This window comes from Pectinophora gossypiella, chromosome 21 (assembly GCF_024362695.1).
Source record: "Pectinophora gossypiella chromosome 21, ilPecGoss1.1, whole genome shotgun sequence".
Classification (NCBI taxonomy): domain Eukaryota; kingdom Metazoa; phylum Arthropoda; class Insecta; order Lepidoptera; family Gelechiidae; genus Pectinophora; species Pectinophora gossypiella.
Window position 1 is genome coordinate 3,325,012 of NC_065424.1, and position 17,672 is coordinate 3,342,683.

The 17,672-nt window shown below is 39.8% G+C and overlaps 2 protein-coding genes across 3 annotated transcripts in view; one reads left to right on the forward strand and one right to left on the reverse strand.

Annotated features, from left to right (window-relative positions):
* Positions 1 to 10,609, reverse strand: part of LOC126376516 (collagen alpha-1(IX) chain-like) — a 31,161-nt gene extending 20,552 nt beyond the window's left edge. For both annotated transcript variants that reach the window (XM_050023959.1, XM_050023958.1), the window contains exons 1-3: positions 10,441 to 10,609; positions 8,266 to 8,333; positions 7,172 to 7,379 (exon numbers count right to left, since the gene is read on the reverse strand). In XM_050023959.1, the coding sequence (XP_049879916.1) occupies positions 7,172 to 7,379; positions 8,266 to 8,333; positions 10,441 to 10,451 (287 nt within the window). In that variant the 5' untranslated portion in view covers positions 10,452 to 10,609. The remainder of the gene's footprint in view (positions 1 to 7,171; positions 7,380 to 8,265; positions 8,334 to 10,440) is intronic.
* Positions 10,610 to 11,455: 846 nt separating this feature from the next.
* LOC126376659 (eukaryotic translation initiation factor 2 subunit 1) lies at positions 11,456 to 17,353 on the forward strand. The gene is made up of 8 exons (XM_050024205.1): positions 11,456 to 11,576; positions 11,662 to 11,899; positions 12,648 to 12,724; positions 13,057 to 13,208; positions 13,706 to 13,938; positions 15,281 to 15,396; positions 15,654 to 15,765; positions 16,546 to 17,353. The coding sequence occupies exons 2-8, from the start codon at positions 11,662 to 11,664 to the stop codon at positions 16,608 to 16,610; spliced, it is 993 nt and encodes a 330-aa protein (XP_049880162.1). The 5' UTR covers positions 11,456 to 11,576; the 3' UTR covers positions 16,611 to 17,353.
* Positions 17,354 to 17,672: the final 319 nt, after the last annotated feature.

The window sequence follows — 17,672 nt, forward strand, 5'->3', positions numbered from 1 at the left end:
TGTGGATTGTGAGACCAGTGATCGATCTGATCAACCCTGGTGTCAAGGTTACTTCACTTAGACTTCACATAGACTGAACTCAGACTTCAATAACTTTAAGACTTTAAAAACGTCTAAAGATCTGTGCCGAGGATTTTCTGGCAGCTCCTGAGCCGCCTGTTGATATATATTTAAGATTTTTAAATATGGAAACACTTTATGATTACATTCGTTCGCGGCGCTTCAGCTCTTTCTTCTCAATATAACACAAAAACAAGACGTTGATGTTTTATTTGGTAAATTAAATAACACCGGCCCGCCACCCAAGGATTTATTCACCGCTTTTTTTTTACTTATGACAAATGGGGAGCGCTAAGGGCTCTCACCCCATGACCGGATCTACCTATGGGCTGATTGGGCTGCAGCCCAGGGCCCCGGGGTTACAAGGGGCCCCCAGATCTCGCTAAAAAGTAGACCATAATTTGAAAAAAAAATCTGTTAAAATATTTATTGAGTATTAAGATAGGCCCCCAAGTAGTTTCAGTCCAGGGCGCCACAAATTCACGATCCGGCCATGTCTCACCCGGTACAAAATTTAAGACAACATGCCTGAGGGTGCCCAGTTCTTCACCGCCATAGGCCACTGCCATGGCTCATATAACAACTACATACGTAAGTGAATAGCAGTAGCTAGTATAACAGATAGAGTATTATTATGGTATATATATGGTCTATGTATTTTCTGTCATCTTAGTGTTGATATACACACACATCTATCTGCCCTCTCGTTTGAATTTGTCTCTTTCCCGGTCTACTGAAAGTGACTTCTATTAGTAATAAGCTGACCCGTTTGTTTGTTTTTAAGTATTTAGATCGTAGACGTGTCGGACGACGCTCAGTGGTTAGGCCCGCTACAAGGTGGACCGACGATCTGGTGAAGGTCGCGGGAAGCCGCTAGATGCGGGCAGCGCAGGGCCGATCGTCGTGGAGATGCTTGGGGGAGGCGTAGCCCAGCAGTGGGCGTCGTTCGGCTGATAATGAGATCGTAGATAATTAATATCATGTGGTTTCTCTGATGTGATTTATTGTTTTTAGTTTATAAGTTTGTATAAGTTTAAAATAAATAAAAAATAATAATAACAAAATCTCACATTTTATATGGGCATCACGCATGCTCCTATTTGCCCAGCCCAGTGGCGAATGCCTTCCGTGTCAAAGCTACAAAGTCACGGCCATTTTCAATATAACGTAGGTGTCAATTTACTTTTACGACTGTCTCCACGACCTGTTAAGTATCCGAATTGTTTCAATAAGACGCAATCACGATTTTATGTTCTTGTGCCTCTAAACAACACAATGTAACCCCGGAACAACCTGGGGTCATGATCAGGGCTTGGCATAGCAGGGCTCCATTTGTTACAACAAACATAATAACACACAACATCACATCACATCTGTATCCCCAAAGGGGTAAGCAAATGTGTATAATCAGAATCATTTATTCAACGTAATTATCATAGATAAACTTGTTGAGAGTTAATGTAACATTTTTGAATCTACGTACGTTCGTTATTTCACAAGGTGTGATGGCTGAGGAGAAGAAATGTTGTTATTTCTTCTTATTATTGAAACAGAAATAAGTATACAGGGTGTTAGTGACATCGTAACGAATACTCAGAGGGATGATTCAGACCATGATTCTGAGGTAATATCAAGTGGAATTTTCCGTCGCAAAATTCATGTTATTTTTTAGTTTTTTTAAATTATTTTCATTTCTATACTTTTGCGATGGAAAATTCCACTTGATATTAACTCAGCATAATCAGCTGAATCATCCCTCTCAGTATTCGTTACGATGTCACTTACACCCCATACAAGTACATACAGTAGCCATACAAGTAGGTATGGGTGTTAGTGACACTGTAACGAATACTGAAGGGGATGATTCAGACCATGATTCTGAGTCGATATCAAGTGGAATTTCCTGTCGGAGAAGTCATGAAAATTTTAGAGCTTATTTAAATTATTTTCCGTTCCATACTTTTACGACAGAAAGTTCCACTTGATATCAACTCAGAAGCATGGCCTGAATCATCCCTCAAAGTTTTCGTTACGATGTCACTAACACTCTGTATACACCCACTAGTCGCCGGTTATGCTCATGTCAAAGGGGGCGAGCCTATAGCCTTAAACCGGGCACCTCCTCAAAACCACATGATATTCATTATCTATGATCTCATTATCAGCCGTACGACGCCCATTGCTGGGCTAGGCCTCCCCCAAGGATCTCCACGATAATCGGTCCTGCGCTGCCCGCATCCAGCGGCTTCGCGCGACCTTCACCAGAGATGATAGTGGAACCGGAAATTATTATAAATAATTGTTACATGCCTGATACTAAGTTGTAGCTCTGCCTACGGGATCGTAAGCTTACGTAATTAGTACCTAATGTTAGAAAAGAATCGATTGACCTAATCTCTAATGATACATCACTATGCTTATGAACGTCACAACACTGGTTTCTGTAGTTTGATAAATCTTATTCATACAGAAGCCAAAAGAAGAAGAAAAAAACACTATCTATATTGAAATATCACTACTTAATGGGTATTTGACTGGGTCAAAGATAAATGCTAATCAAGAAATAGAAGCCAATTTTCTTAAATCTTATTTTACTTTTCGACTTATTTTCGAATTGTATTGCGTAACAATTAGTACGACGTTTGACCACTTTTATTGACGACGTCACAGGACAGTATTTTCATACAAACTCCAAAGAAACCTATTGTACTGTTCAAAATTAAAAGTAAGTAGGTTTTACTTTGCTAAATTAAATACTTATTGACACAAATACAAGACATATTCAGACAATGTAGCTGCTACCAACGTACTCGTAAATTAGTGCCGATTTATTATAATTCATTGGCAATTGATTCGTTGATAGATTAGAATTAGAATCTAGACCATCAGATAAATTGATTCCTATCAATCGTGCTTGATGTTTTGTGTTCTTTGAACTGAAATTCATGAGTTCACGTCTCTTTAAAAAATTAAATAAAAATATCCTCTACTGAATCAGTAAGTAGTACTTATAATATTTTTTGTTGACGTGACTTATTGCGTTATAAATATACAATGGCTTATAAAACACACACACAATTACAACACTTAGTAGATAGATGTATATAATATATGTCGCGGCCAGATCTTATTAGAATTAATAATTTCATGATGTGCTCGATCATTTCATGGAATGATCAGCCTGCTTCTTCTTCTTCTATCGTGTGGGTTGTGAGGTGGAGTACCAGCCTCATCACCCCTGGTGTCAGGGTTACTAATGAGCCGCCAAAGGTCCCTGACATGGCTCATGGTAACGACTACTTATTTACATCAGTAAGTAGTAACCGGGACCAACGGCTTAACGTGCCTTTCGAAGCACGGATCACCTTACTTTCGGACAATCTGGTGATCAGCCTGTAATGTCCTAACCAAACTAGGGACCACAAAGTAATTTTTGTGATATATCCCCACCGGGAATCGAACCCGGGACCTCCGGATCGTGAGCCCATCGCTCAACTTCTGGACCACGGAGGTCGCCTGCAATAACCAAACTAGGGATCACAAAGTGATTTGTCCCCACCAGGATTCCAACTATGGAACTCCGGATCGTGAGTAGAATGCTCAACCACTGGACCACGGAGACCGTTTTTCGATATCTAAGTACATGTTTAATCTAATATAGCCTACAAGATCCCACTGCTGGGCAAAGGCCCGCGGTCCTGTGCGTACAGTCATGAGTCATGTACCCACTTTAGAACCCTGTCGCACAATCATATTTGACATTCAATGAGACTTACGGTTTAATTTGTCAAAAAGTTAATGTGACATGGTTTCAAAGTGTATACACGTTAGTACTCGTGACCGTACATGTATTTAATTTACTTATTTTCATTTCATTCGTCAAAATGGAACATTAATACAAGGACAAAACATATCACATTCCAATGGCCGCAGATGTGATCTGACGCGTGCGTTTCTACGAACACTCCTTTGCTAAATACATTTCAACAGGACAGTAGCGTATTCAGGAGATTCGAATCTGCGACGTCACAGTGAGAATCAATCGTACTTCCAACTGGGCTACTGTGCCCTACATATATAATTTAAAGTCCTTCGAGTAGCTCGATGAGGGCAACATAGAAAAAGGCGGATTTATAGAATCACGATATTTATTTTATGGCACGATAAAACTTACACCATTTTATAACATTGAGTTTTTCACGGTTTTTCTTAAGTAACCATAGACATTTTTTGTTTTGGTTTTCCCCGAAGGGTAAGGCAAAGGGAACTATGCCCATACAGCCATGTCTTACGTATTTTTTTTCTTGATGATTAATGAAATGATGAAAGGTGATGATGATGAAACCTAAGCCCCCACCCTCGGAGTAGACTCCTACTCCGAACCCCAAACGAATTAACTCAAAAGTCCGCATAAACTTTCGAGTTATGAAGCGGCTTCCTGCCACGAAGCGAAAATAGGCAGATACACTTTGTTTACTGAATAATCCGATATAATAACACTCGCGAATGTCTTCCGACTAACTTAATGCGATCATTAACCACAAAACACCACTTCGTATTAATTATTTAGATTACTCAATGAAAAAAGCAACTGTCCCGTTCCCGTTTCCCGCCAAAAAGCCCTAACCATAGACAATCAAAAAACTATTGTAGTATAAAAATATTTATGGTTGACTTGGTCATAAACATTTTTTTTTTGTTTTGGTTTTCCCCGAAGGGTAAGGCAAAGGGAACTATGCCCATACAGCCATGTCTGACGTATTTTTTTTCTTGATGATTAATGAAATGATGAAAGGTGATGATGATGAAACCTAAGCCCCCACCCTCGGAGTAGACTCCTACTCCGAACCCCAAACGAATTAACTCAAAAGTCCGCATAAACTTTTGAGTTATGAAGCAGCTTCCCGGCACGAAGCGAAAATAGGCAGATACACTTTGTTTATTGAATACTCCAATATAATAACACTCGCGAATGTCTTCCGACTAACTTAATGCGATCATTAACCACAAAACACCACTTCGTATTAATTATTTAGATTATTCAATGAAGAAAGCAACTGTCCCGTTCCCGTTTCCCACCAAAAAACTTGGTCATAAACAGCTACCACGGCTCGGCTAGATAGCAATCAGTGACGTGCCGTTTTCGAGAATCTTCCCAAAGTGGGATTGAAAACTCTTTAATAGAACACTGGCTGCTTTTACTTTTCAATTTGTTCCTTCTTGTTCTCAGTCGGGCTAACATGCGCAACGTGATAAAATTTTGTCACAGTCATTTTATCGATTCTGACGATATAATTATGTCATGTTATATAAATAAGTCATGTCGTTCTGTCAAAATATGAACAAAATCACGTGGCACGCATGTTAGGGAAGAAAACAAACTTTCCGATTTCGACAAAATGTATTTAATCGGGACCAACGGCTTAACGTGCCTTCCGAAGCACGGAGGAGCTCGAGATGAAAACTTTTTTTTGTGGTCACCCATCGAGCCGTTGGTCCCGGCTGCATTAACAGTCGTTAATAACCATCAATCCGCACTGGGCCCGCGTGTTGGTGTAAGGCCCGATCTCCCTATCTATCCATAGGGAAGGCCCGTGCCCCAGCAGTGGGGACGTTAATGGGCTGATGATGATGATGTATTTAATCGACCGATAATTTTATCGCGTTGCACATGTTAGCCCTGCCTGCTGGTGTTATCTGCCTGAAAGTTCCGCAATAAAAAAACTCTTTTAAAAATTGGACCTGTCCTGCCAAATTAGAAGTTAGTTAGGAAACTTCGGCTTTATTGACTCCACTACAAAGACTATTGCAAAACGACTAGATATCATTTCTTAAGTAAGTACATATATTGATTGACCTCATCGCAAAATTACTAGGTTCCAACATAACATAACATAGCATCACGCCTATATCCCGAAGGGGTAGGCAGATGTGTACGACCATGATACCATCCTACCTTCCTAGTGGAGGTACTTACAGTATGTCAGTGACATCGTAACGAAAACTTTGATGTATGATTCAGACCATGATTCTAAGTTGATACTAAGTGGAATTTTCCGTCGCAAAAGTATGGAACTGATACTAATGAGTAAAAAAACACTCAAGTTTTCAAGAATTTTCTGACAGGAAATTCCACTTGATATTAACTCATAATCATGGTCTGAACCCCTCTAAGTAAGTAAGTATTCGTTGCAATGTCACTAATACCCTGTATGTTTCCAATTATTTTTCAGAAGCCTTCCAAATCAAATTGCCTGGCTTAATTCCTGAATCCACAACTGGTCTAGACTAATTGAATTGTGGCAGAGTGTATGCGTCATGTTATGAGTATGATGCACTAGCCTGTTCATTCGTGGTCGTGGTCAATTGGGTAAATCTAGTCAGCTGTTGTATCTGACTAGTGATGACATTTGCAAGGTGATAGCGGCAGATGAAGAGTATTCTATGAACCGTTTGAACTACTTTTGACGATTGCGCTGAATTGTTTAAAAACGGAGGGCAGGGTTAAGTAACTTGACTTGATAACTAGTCTGCTAGAGCTGGTACAAACGGCATAGAATACAAATAGGCGGAAACAAGATGCTTGATTGATGAGGGTCATTGCGTCAAGGGAAAAGATTAAATTTACCTATATCTAGACTGGTCCTACATTCTTCTAGCCCATTTGTGATGTCCATCAAAATTTATAATAAACTGCCTAACATATTAAAAGTTGGTAATCCACCTCGCAACCCACACGGTAGAAGAAGAAAAATGTTGATCTCTTCTTATCGTGTGGGTTGTGAGGTGGAATACTAGCCTCATCAACCCTAGTGTCGGGTTTATGATTGAGCCGCCAAAGGCCCCTGACATGGCTCATGTAACGATTACTCACTTACATCAGTAAATAGTAACCGAGACCAACGGCTTCACGTGCCTTCCGAAGCACGGATCATCTTACTTTCGGACAATCAGGTGAACAGCCTGTACTGTCCTAACCAAACTGAAAGTGATTTTTGTCATATCTTCCCACCGGGATTCGAACCCGGGGCCTCCGGATCGTGAGTCCAACGCTCAACCACTAGACCACAGAGGTTAAATGTTGATAAAAAGTCTAGAGAAGAAGTCTTACTTCAGAGGCAGGGTCAAGTTGGCCCCGTCGCCGATGCGGTACGCGCGCTGCAGGTCCTGCGAGCCCTGCACGAGGGTCACGCCCGTGGTATCGGACCGGTCCAGCCGGTATACCGCGATCAGGTCCACCGTCTGGAAGTCCACATCCCCGGGACGGATGGGGGAACAGGGGGCTTGCTCGAATAGGGGGGCGAGTGTCGTTGAGTTGTCTGCAAAAGGATGAAAACTAGTGAAAATGAAACGATTCGTCATTGACGTCGCAAACAGACGTAAGTATCTGCAATTTTTTGCTAAAATAATTTGTATCTTTATTGACAATTGCAAATGGTGTAAATCAGATTCGCCATAAATTTCAGTTACGTCTGTTTGCGACGAAGTGACTTAATTTACTTGGGTCGTGTACTATAAAAATTATGAAATTCTGATTCTACCTACTCCACTCCAATCTCATCAGTCATCCCGTGATCATGGCACTTGCAACAGTGTCGAAATATCGGGAATCTCATATCCCTATTTTAAACGCGGTAAGAACCCGTTATTATGTGTTTTAATTCTAATTAGGTACTAAATAAAGACAGATCTAACACTAACAAAAATTTTCATTTTCTTTTTTCCATTAAGTAAAGTAATTCATTTATGTTTTTTTATAAAGAAAAACGTAATAATAAGTCCGATATTTTATCACGTTTTCTGTGACGTCACAGTGTGCTTTTTCATACAAATTCCATAGTCAGGTATTTCGTGTTTTGACGTTTAGTAAAAAGTAACTGATTTGACTAGTTGGAAACTAGCCAATTTGTCTTAAGTGCAGTTTTCACGAATAGTGTTGGCTTAACCATCATAGACGGCGGGATATAAAAAATAAATGCACAATGCAAACAAATGTCTATTAGGAATATTGTTTTTCTAGATAGAATTGCTTCGATGTGCCCTTTTTCAACTTAGCCATTCCAAACCCAACTATTACAAAACGATCCCGTCCCCGGAACTTAACGGTACACCGCCTCTATTAGGGTAGAAAATTGTAAGTTACTTAACTAAAAACTTTGGCTTTGATCAATTTGATTCCAAATAGTGGTTAACAGACAACCTCACCTGCAGATTGAGCGACAGCTCCATGATATTGGACGTACAATGATGACAATGTTACGAGAATTGTAAACCTGCAAACAATTAGGCACATTTTTTAAAACAATTCATTTTAAAATCATCAACCCCCCAGCATTATCCCGTTTTTCACATATTCCGCTTACTTAACCTGAAGATTTGACACGTCTGATTTTTTTACAGAAGCGACTGCCTGTCTGACCTTCCAACCCGCGAAGGGAAAACCAGCCCAATACAAGTTAGGTCAGATACCTCCAAAAATGCATTTCTCGGGAATATGGGTTTTCTTGCGATCTTTTCCTTCACAGCTGAGCACGTGATAATTTATGATCCATACATGAATTCGAAAATAAATTAGACAATCATTGGTTTAGGCCTGTGCTGGATTCGAACCTGCGACCACAAAGTGAAAGGCAAGCGTTTTACCAAGGGGGTACCACGGCTTTTTTTACTACAGGCTTCCAGTAAATAGGAAAAAAATGACACACCACCTAAATATTTTGCAAGGGCCACCGCTGGCCCAGCCCATTCGTCCTAAATTACATAATAAGTATTTGTAACTCCTAACATTGACCGGAACGAAAGCCAATCAATCGGCAGATATCGTCTGATGAGTATACGGCCTACTTTTGAGTATCGAATCCCGATTGTGGGTCAACAAATAATTGACTCTATGGCCTAAATAGGCCACATAAATATGTGACCTTCAGCCGGCCAATATGTTTGCGGCCAATTACATTTATTTAACGGAAATACGACGCGTGTCGCGAATGACAACCATCATTTTGATTGATGATTGAACGGTCTCGGTGGTCCAGTGGTAGAGCGTTAGGCTCACGATCCGGAGGTCCCAGGTTTGAATCCCGGTGGGGAAATATCACAAACATTACTTTGTGATCGCTAGTTTGGTTAGGACATTACAGGCTGATCACCTGATTGCCCGAAAGTAAGATGACCCGTGCTTCGGAAGGCACGTTAAGCCGTTGGACCCGGTTACTACTTACTGATGTAAGTAAGTAGTCGTTACATGGGTCATGTCAGGGGCCTTTGACGGCTCAATAATTACCCTGACACCAGGGTTGATGAGGTTGGTAATCCACCTTACAACCTACACGAGAGAAGAGTGGTTTAGAGCCCGAACAGAGATATCACGGATTTCGGATTCGGATCTTATACGATAGCCTTCAAATAGGCCAATAGCAATGGGTGCTAACGTCAAAACGTCAACCCAGCCGTGGACGCCGGCATCAGGGACTTGACTTTCTTAAGGTGACTTATTTTAAAGTCACTTCTTTGCTGGACAAGTAGTAAGCGCTTTGACCACTCATGAACGGGACTGGACATGTGTACTTTTACGAACTGTTTGGTCGCCTCTATGTCTAGGAAAAGTAGGTAGGTATCCAATCGACACATTAGGAACGTAGAAATGTATTAGGTAAGATTTACAGACAGTATTAAATATACTAAGCTATTTTTTTTGACGTGACTTATTGTAGATTTGCTGCAGATGGCATTTACTACTTGGCCGGACAAATGGGGAGCGCTGAAGGCTCTCACCCGGTACAACGTTTAAGACAACAGGCCTGAGGGTGCCCAGTTGGGCGCGAACCTCGGCTCAGGCGTCGTCTGAGAGGAAAAATATTTGAAAGAATTAATTGACCCTAGTACCTATATTGAATGCCATCTGCGGCAAATCTACAATAAGTCACGTCAAAAAAAGGTCCAGACGTTCTGACACTAACGCGAATGCGGGATGGCACTAACGGCCTCTTGAAGTCCATACCTGGTAGGATGGATTGCCCATTAGTGAAACACTGGAATGAGATACATAATAATATGGATTCCAAACCAGTAAATTTTAATAATAAGTATATTTTTTTTATTTGCCAATGACTCACTAACATTAGTTTTTAAGTAATTTGTAACTAAAATATTATGGTGCTTAGACTGAAATAAATGTTTTTATTATTTATTATTATTATTAATATCACACTCAAGATTTGTCCGCGAAAGCCAGAAGCGGAAGAAAAAAAAACAGAAACGAGGACGGAGAAATAGGAAAAAAGTGTAGAAAAGACACGCATTATTTTTAAATTAGAGTCGGTATTTTTTTTTCTTTTCAGAGGCTGTTTGTCTAAATAATTACTAAAAAAAAACACTCACCGACAAATCATCGTAATATCATTAAAAAAATCACACAAAATCTAAACACAACTAACATTCTTCGAGATCATATCTTATAGTCTGAGAGCTGACGTCCGTTTCACCGAGCGGACCACGCGATAGAGCAAGAGCCCGTTTGGCTCGCACCGGGTCGCGAGTCGTCCGTTCACTTCGCTGGGTGATATATCAATTAATTCTTTGCGTGACAACGTTTTTAATGCGCCACAATTGAGGGTTATGTTTCGTTGGTGACGCTGGCCGAGGTTTTATTGGGTATTACATTAATTTGATAGTCGGGGAATTTGCGTATGAAAAATGAAAGTAAGCGTAAGAAATGTATAGGTACTTAACCTATGCCTTACCTAGCTGTTATCTTAACTTGGTACTAGGTACTTTTCTGGATAATAACCTCACGTTCTTACTCCCTATAGGGGTGAGCAGAGCTATCGTCAAAAGACAACTTGTTGCTACTAGTTGGTTATGGGTGTGACTACAAGCTTTCAGTATGTAGGAAGTATTGTATTTGTATTGTACGAAAAAATAAATAAAGTACGTGGAATACTCCGCCAAGCTCCACACTGATCATTTCGTGTCAATAGTAACTAACTGAAAACCAGCGCTGGATGGTCCTATAATCTCCATCACAGATTAGCCATTTCCTTTTGCCCGCATTTTTATTTATATTTTTTTTTTTATTAATAATAATCGGAATCGAACCTGAGACTGCGATATTATAGAGCAGCGATAGTTATAGTTTTTCATTCAAAATTAAGTAGATATCTCAATGCATCGCAAACAAGTAAGTTTTTATATCCATAATACCTAGGTACTCTGAAAATCAGCTCTTCAAATTGATAAATCCTTCTAAATAACGAGGTGCTTTACAATTTATTTTTTACAATTAGGCACATTATAGATATCGCGTTATACTAGGCAACATTATTTCCGTTTCTTTACACGTAATATTACGTCACATTTCCCAAAGATATAATAATGCGAACAAACAAAAGAAAATAATCTGCTTAAAACGGAACACAAAAGTTGTCGACGGTCAACGTGAACGAGTACACTATTTCATCATTTATTTCAATATTACTGAAAATTTATAATAAACAGTATAAAAACACACAACTAAGGTACTGTTTGTGCTTGTTGCTAGTATTAGTTTCGGTAAAATGTGTACTTTCACTGAGACTTATAGGTTATATTGCAACTTTTCAGATGCCACTGTCGTGTAGATTTTACCAAGAGAAGTATCCTGAAGTGGAGGATGTGGTGATGGTGAACGTGAGGTCCATCGCGGAGATGGGCGCGTACGTCCATCTGCTGGAGTATAACAATATTGAGGGCATGATATTGCTCTCGGAATTGTCCAGAAGACGTATCAGGTCGATCAACAAATTGATCAGAGTCGGCAAGACCGAGCCTGTAGTCGTCATCAGAGTGGACAAAGAGAAAGGTAAGCTATATGCTGATAACTTAATTATCATGTTGCTTGTGTAGTTGTTATACTAACTTTACTTCCTTGACATTATTCTTGCTAATTCATTTACCATGTTGTCTAATTATAATTTATAAGTAACACTAGGGATTAAGTGATTGATGAATGTGGAGGAAGCAAGAGAAGTGTGTCAGGATCGATGCAAATGGAATCCCATAGTCTGCTTACCCCGGTGGGATGTAGGTGTAAGTTGATGTATGAATGTTAGAGCATGAATGGGGTACTCAAAATCTATGTAACAGGGACTGCACATGTTATTATGATATTTAGGTTTTCAATATTCCATTGTTGCATTATCATGTATCTAAGTAATATGTAAGTAACAACAATACTTGTTTAATGTCTCTTATAAGTTGTTTACAATGTAATTAAATATCATTTAAGATAGTTGTAGTAAACACAATATTCTTTACTTATTGCTTCTTATCTTAGGTTCACAATTCAGCACACTCACATGATATGATTTATTTTTATCAGAATATGGATTTGTCGGGTTTCACTCTTCATCCAATCGAATCTGAATAGTAGGTTTTTAAAATATCGTGGCCAAATTTGCAAACTGACATATCTGAAAATTTTTGCTAAATATCTTTTGTGTCTTATTGACAATAGCAAGAGGTGTAAATCAGATAGTCTCAAAATACTCCCTTTTCAGTTAATCTTTTTAATCCTAATTCTAATTTTAAATGCTCATCTTCTCTTACAGGTTACATAGATTTGTCAAAACGGCGAGTATCAGCAGAAGATATTGACAAATGCACGGAGAGGTACGCCAAAGCTAAGGTATGTAATCCGGTATTTGTTATTAGAGGCATCACATCACTAATTTAAGAGCCATTCTCTTGTCAGTGTAGCATTCTCCATGCTACTTTTAGGGAAAAATAAGGTTTCCCTCTTTCCTTCCACCCACAGTACTTTGTCTGAAACATAATAAATTGATAGATATAATAAAATAGAACATTTTTATGAAGGGTAAAACTTATACATACACAATATTAAATCTTATTATTATATTAGGTTTTGTTGCGTGATTTTTGAGCCATAAGAATGAGTTCCATGTTTAGTTTCGTTCACTGCTTAAAACCCACTAAAACCTAAATTAATATCACCATCAGGCAGTTAACTCCATCCTGCGGCATGTAGCAGAGCTCCTGCACTACGAGAGCTCAGACCAGCTCGAGGAATTGTACAAGAAGACTGCATGGCTCTTCGAAGAGAAGTACAAGAAGAAAGCCTCTGCCTATGACTTCTTCAAACAGGCTGCAGTGTGAGTTCATGTTTTTTTCTTAACTATGGTCAGTGGACAGACTATTAACTTTAACTGTTGTTAACACTGGCTTTTTAACATTAGTGAGCAAAAAGAAGCCACATCTTGAAATTCATGTTTCAGTTATTATTTTTTAACTTATATTGTGAAGTCAAGGGACAGTTCAGAGTCAAAGGTATGTATGATTAAAAGTCTACATGCAGGTAGTTTTTAATCATAATTTAGGATAGATTTCTTAAAATGCATAATAGTGTCTATTCATAGAATGAAGGGTTCCAAATTTTATCTGTTTGTTTCGTTTTTCCCGCCTTTTGTATATTGAGCAAAACCTTTCACTTTTTAAAATGAGAGATGTATCATTTATGAAATAAAAATAAATACAATCCCACACAGAAATAAATAAAATAGATTGTAGTTATTTTCTATATAAAAAAAAAAAATTTTTTTACACATATTTTACATTATTTTTCATCATCATTTACTTTTTTCTCTTACAGAGACCCATCAGTACTAAACGAATGTGGGTTGGACGAGCAAACCAAGGAAGTCCTGCTAGCGAACATCAAGCGGAAGTTGACATCGCAGGCGGTGAAGATCCGCGCCGACATCGAGTGCGCCTGCTACGGCTATGAGGGCATCGACGCGGTGCGCGCCGCGCTCAAGTCTGGCCTCGCACTGTCCACCGTGGATATGCCAATCAAGATTAACCTCATTGCCCCCCCACTATATGGTAAGCAACTTTAAAATCTAGTACAAATGAGTCTAATATTCGCCTTCTGGTCAGTTCGGCACCAAACCCGAACCTCCCGAGTGGATAGGATAGTCATCCCGCCACCACGGTCGCTAAAACGCCCCCGATACGACGCGAAAACAAAATTAATAAGGTAATAAATAGGCTATATGACATAGGTTGTCATATTACATTGATTATTAAATAAATTTAAAGAAATTAATATTTTAACTGGCATCACAATATATCTTTGAAAACTTAATATATGTAAAAAAACATATTATAGGATTATTTGCAAAAAATAGCGATCGGCACATTGTTAATACCAATAAACTTGCTTTACAAGTCAGTCGATTACATAAGATTACTAAATCTTTTAAGGGGCAATGTATACGTTTTTACAATAAGATTCCCATTGACATTCAGCATTTGCCTTTCAACTGTTTTAAGACAGTAGTTAAACAAAAAATTTACAAAAAAGGTTATTATAAAGTTAGTGATTATTTAGAAGATATGAATGCATGGGATTAACTGTCTGAGAACTGATATTAGGCAGCTAAATTACTCAATTGTACTCAATATTTTATGTTTATTTTTTTAAAGAACGTCTAGGGCCCTGTGCCGAGGTTTTTCTTGCAGCTTCTTTTCCCCGGCTATACAGGTTGTGAGAAGCTGCAGTAGTTTTAGGCGGATGAGACGTTCGTTATGTAAAAATTGACGATTCAAAGTGTAACTATGTTACCTACTGAATAAAGATATTTTTGAATTTGAATTTGAATTGGTTGGCTTATTATAAGATAGGTGGCCCATCTCGTAAGTGGCTACCTTTGGTTGTATCCTTGTTATTAATATTGGTCGAGCAGGCGCCATAGTCTCCCATAGCACCAGTATCCGGTCCACTAACCCCCAACCCCAGCCCAGTTCCCTTTGTTCCCATAATCTGCAATAGTCCTACACGAACCGAGGGTTGCCTTTGGGTGCACTCCCATAGTGCATACAGGGATAATCGCCGGTTGGTGTTATTGAGATTGTCCAAAAATAATATGATCCGTGCTTCGGAAGGTACGCTAAGCCGTTGGTCCCGGTTACTACTTACTGATGTAAGTACGTAGTCGTTACATGATGAGGGCCTATGGTGGCTCAATAATAACCCAGCTCAAAACCCACACAATAGAAGAAGAAAAGAATCTGGGAGACTTCAAGGCTAGAGTGAATACGCATTTGCTAGGCTTGATCCACCCTAGACCACACAGTCACTTACCATCAGGTGTGATTGTGGTAAACGCGAGCCTATCGTATTGATAGTAACTAAATAATAGTTTATCATTAAAAATGTCTCCAGTAATGACGACATCCACACCTGAGAAGACGGACGGTCTGAAGGCTCTACAGGACGCCATCGACAAGATCAAGGAGACCATCACCGAAGCTGGAGGCGTCTTCAACGTGCAGATGGCGGTGTGTATACTTATTTTTATAAGGTGATTCAAGCCTGAAAATTCCTTACCAAACAAAGGACAGTCTCACAAAGTGATTTCGACAATGTCCCCATCGGGAAACGAACCCGGACCTCCAGATCGTGAGCCTTACGCTCTATCCACTAGACCACGGAGGCTGTATACAGGAGGGTGTGTGTGTGTGTGTGTGTGTGTGTGTGTGTGTGTGGCCTACTTATATTATCAATGTTATAAAGTTAACTGTAAGCGTATTTCCAGCCTAAAGTGGTGACGGCGACAGATGAAGCTGAGCTGGCGAGACAGATGGAGCGCGCGGAAGCTGAGAACGCGGAGGTGGCCGGGGACTCCGCGGAGGAAGACGAGGACCAAGGTACATAACTCACATACTATCGCCTTATAGTGAAAACCACCAGTCAACCATGTTGAAAAGTCGCATTCGGATATGATTTTTTTTTAACAAAACCACGCAATAGTCAAGAGAAATAAATGCGCGCGCCTTTTTAAAATCATAGAATTAATGCGTGCGTTACATCCAATGTAACAGAGAAGTAAATAATTAACATGACATAAGCTCACGACCATTTGGGGTAGTCAGAGGTACATCCATCGCAAGATGAACTAAGTACCCACGCCTCACTGAGCTTTGTTCGACCAACGTGATAGGTGGTGAGACGTATCGCCTTCTGTAATGCTCGAGTCAACTTTCAAGTCATAACAGCACTTAAGGTAAATTAATAACTTATTAGCCCAAGTCCGGTGCCGGGGTTCTAACCGCTCCCCGAATGTGACATTGGCCCCGATTCCTGGAGACACCGTCTAATTTTATTTTAAGTTATATCTGTCATTTTCATATCCGTCGAAAAGGAAAGGGACGGATGATTCACAGCTCTTAATTTTAGGAAGAATGAGTAAATGAACGTGTCGGATTATTGACTGATGTAAAATTTTTAGACGGTTGGTTTAGATTTGTGCTTAAAATTGACGTGTGTTCCATAAATTTTATGCTTGTCGATTACCCGTCCCTTTCCTTTTCGGCGGATAAGAAAATGACAGATATAACTTAAAATAAAATTAGATGGTATTTACAGGAATTAGCACCATTAAGTAAATAATTACGATAAACTCGTGATATTTTTTTTCTTATTACCAGGTATGGGAGACGCGAATGTCGACTCGCCCCAACAGAACGGCGCCTCCGACGAAGAAGAAGACTAGGGACTACGCCCCGTACACTATATTGTACCATTCTCAAACCCATTCCAATAAAAATGACCTAAAGTGTAAACTAAAACTACCCGCAGGAGAAGTAATCCTAGCGGGTTTATTACACCTACATGTCGGACAGGCTAGAAGCGTCAAGGTCAAAGGTGGTTATCATGGTTACTCCCCACCAACTCGCTCGAGATCGTGGTTACCATGGTTACTCCCCACCAACTCGCTCGAGATCGTGGTTACCATCGTTACTCCCCACCAACTCGCATGAGATCGTGGTTACCATGGTTACTCCCCGCCAACTCGCTCGAGATCGTGGTTACCATGGTTACTCCCCGCCAACTCGTTCGAAATCGTGGTTACCATGGTTACTCCCCACCAACTCGCTCGAGATCGTGGTTACCATGGTTACTCCCCGCCAACTCGTTCGAGATCGTGGTTACCATGGTTATTCCCCGCCAACTCGCTCGAGATCGTGGTTACCTACCATGGTTACGCTCCGCCGATCTGCTATTAGACTACACGATCTAAGCGGCAAACGGGAGTATGTAGGGAGTAACCATGGTAACCACCCGTGACCTTAACGCATGTAGCCTGTCGGACGGGTAGATGTAATAAACCCATAAATTAAAAGAATTTAAAATTATATTATTATCTGTATGTAGTTTTAAGGGCGTTTTTATTGCAATGTATTATAACATCTATGTTAGCGTCAACCTACATAATATACACTGTTTTATACATAATATTACGTTTTATTTGAGAAAATACTTGGATAAGTTATGGTATAGGCTGATCCCTTATCACCATAAGGTTTATCATATCCAGCTTAGGACATCGTATCAACAGTGGCTGCAAGTTGTCTTTGGTTACTTGTGGCTCTGCCCACCCCATTAGGAATTAGGGGCGTGAGTTTATGTATATATATGTATGTACCTACTCGAAACTGCTCGACCGATTTGTGTGCGTTTGAGTAAGTACCTGCGATCGCGTAGCACTGCGTCAACCAAATCCTCTATGTAAAATATTTGAGTGGTTCTTCGAACACTGGAAGTCTTGATAGAC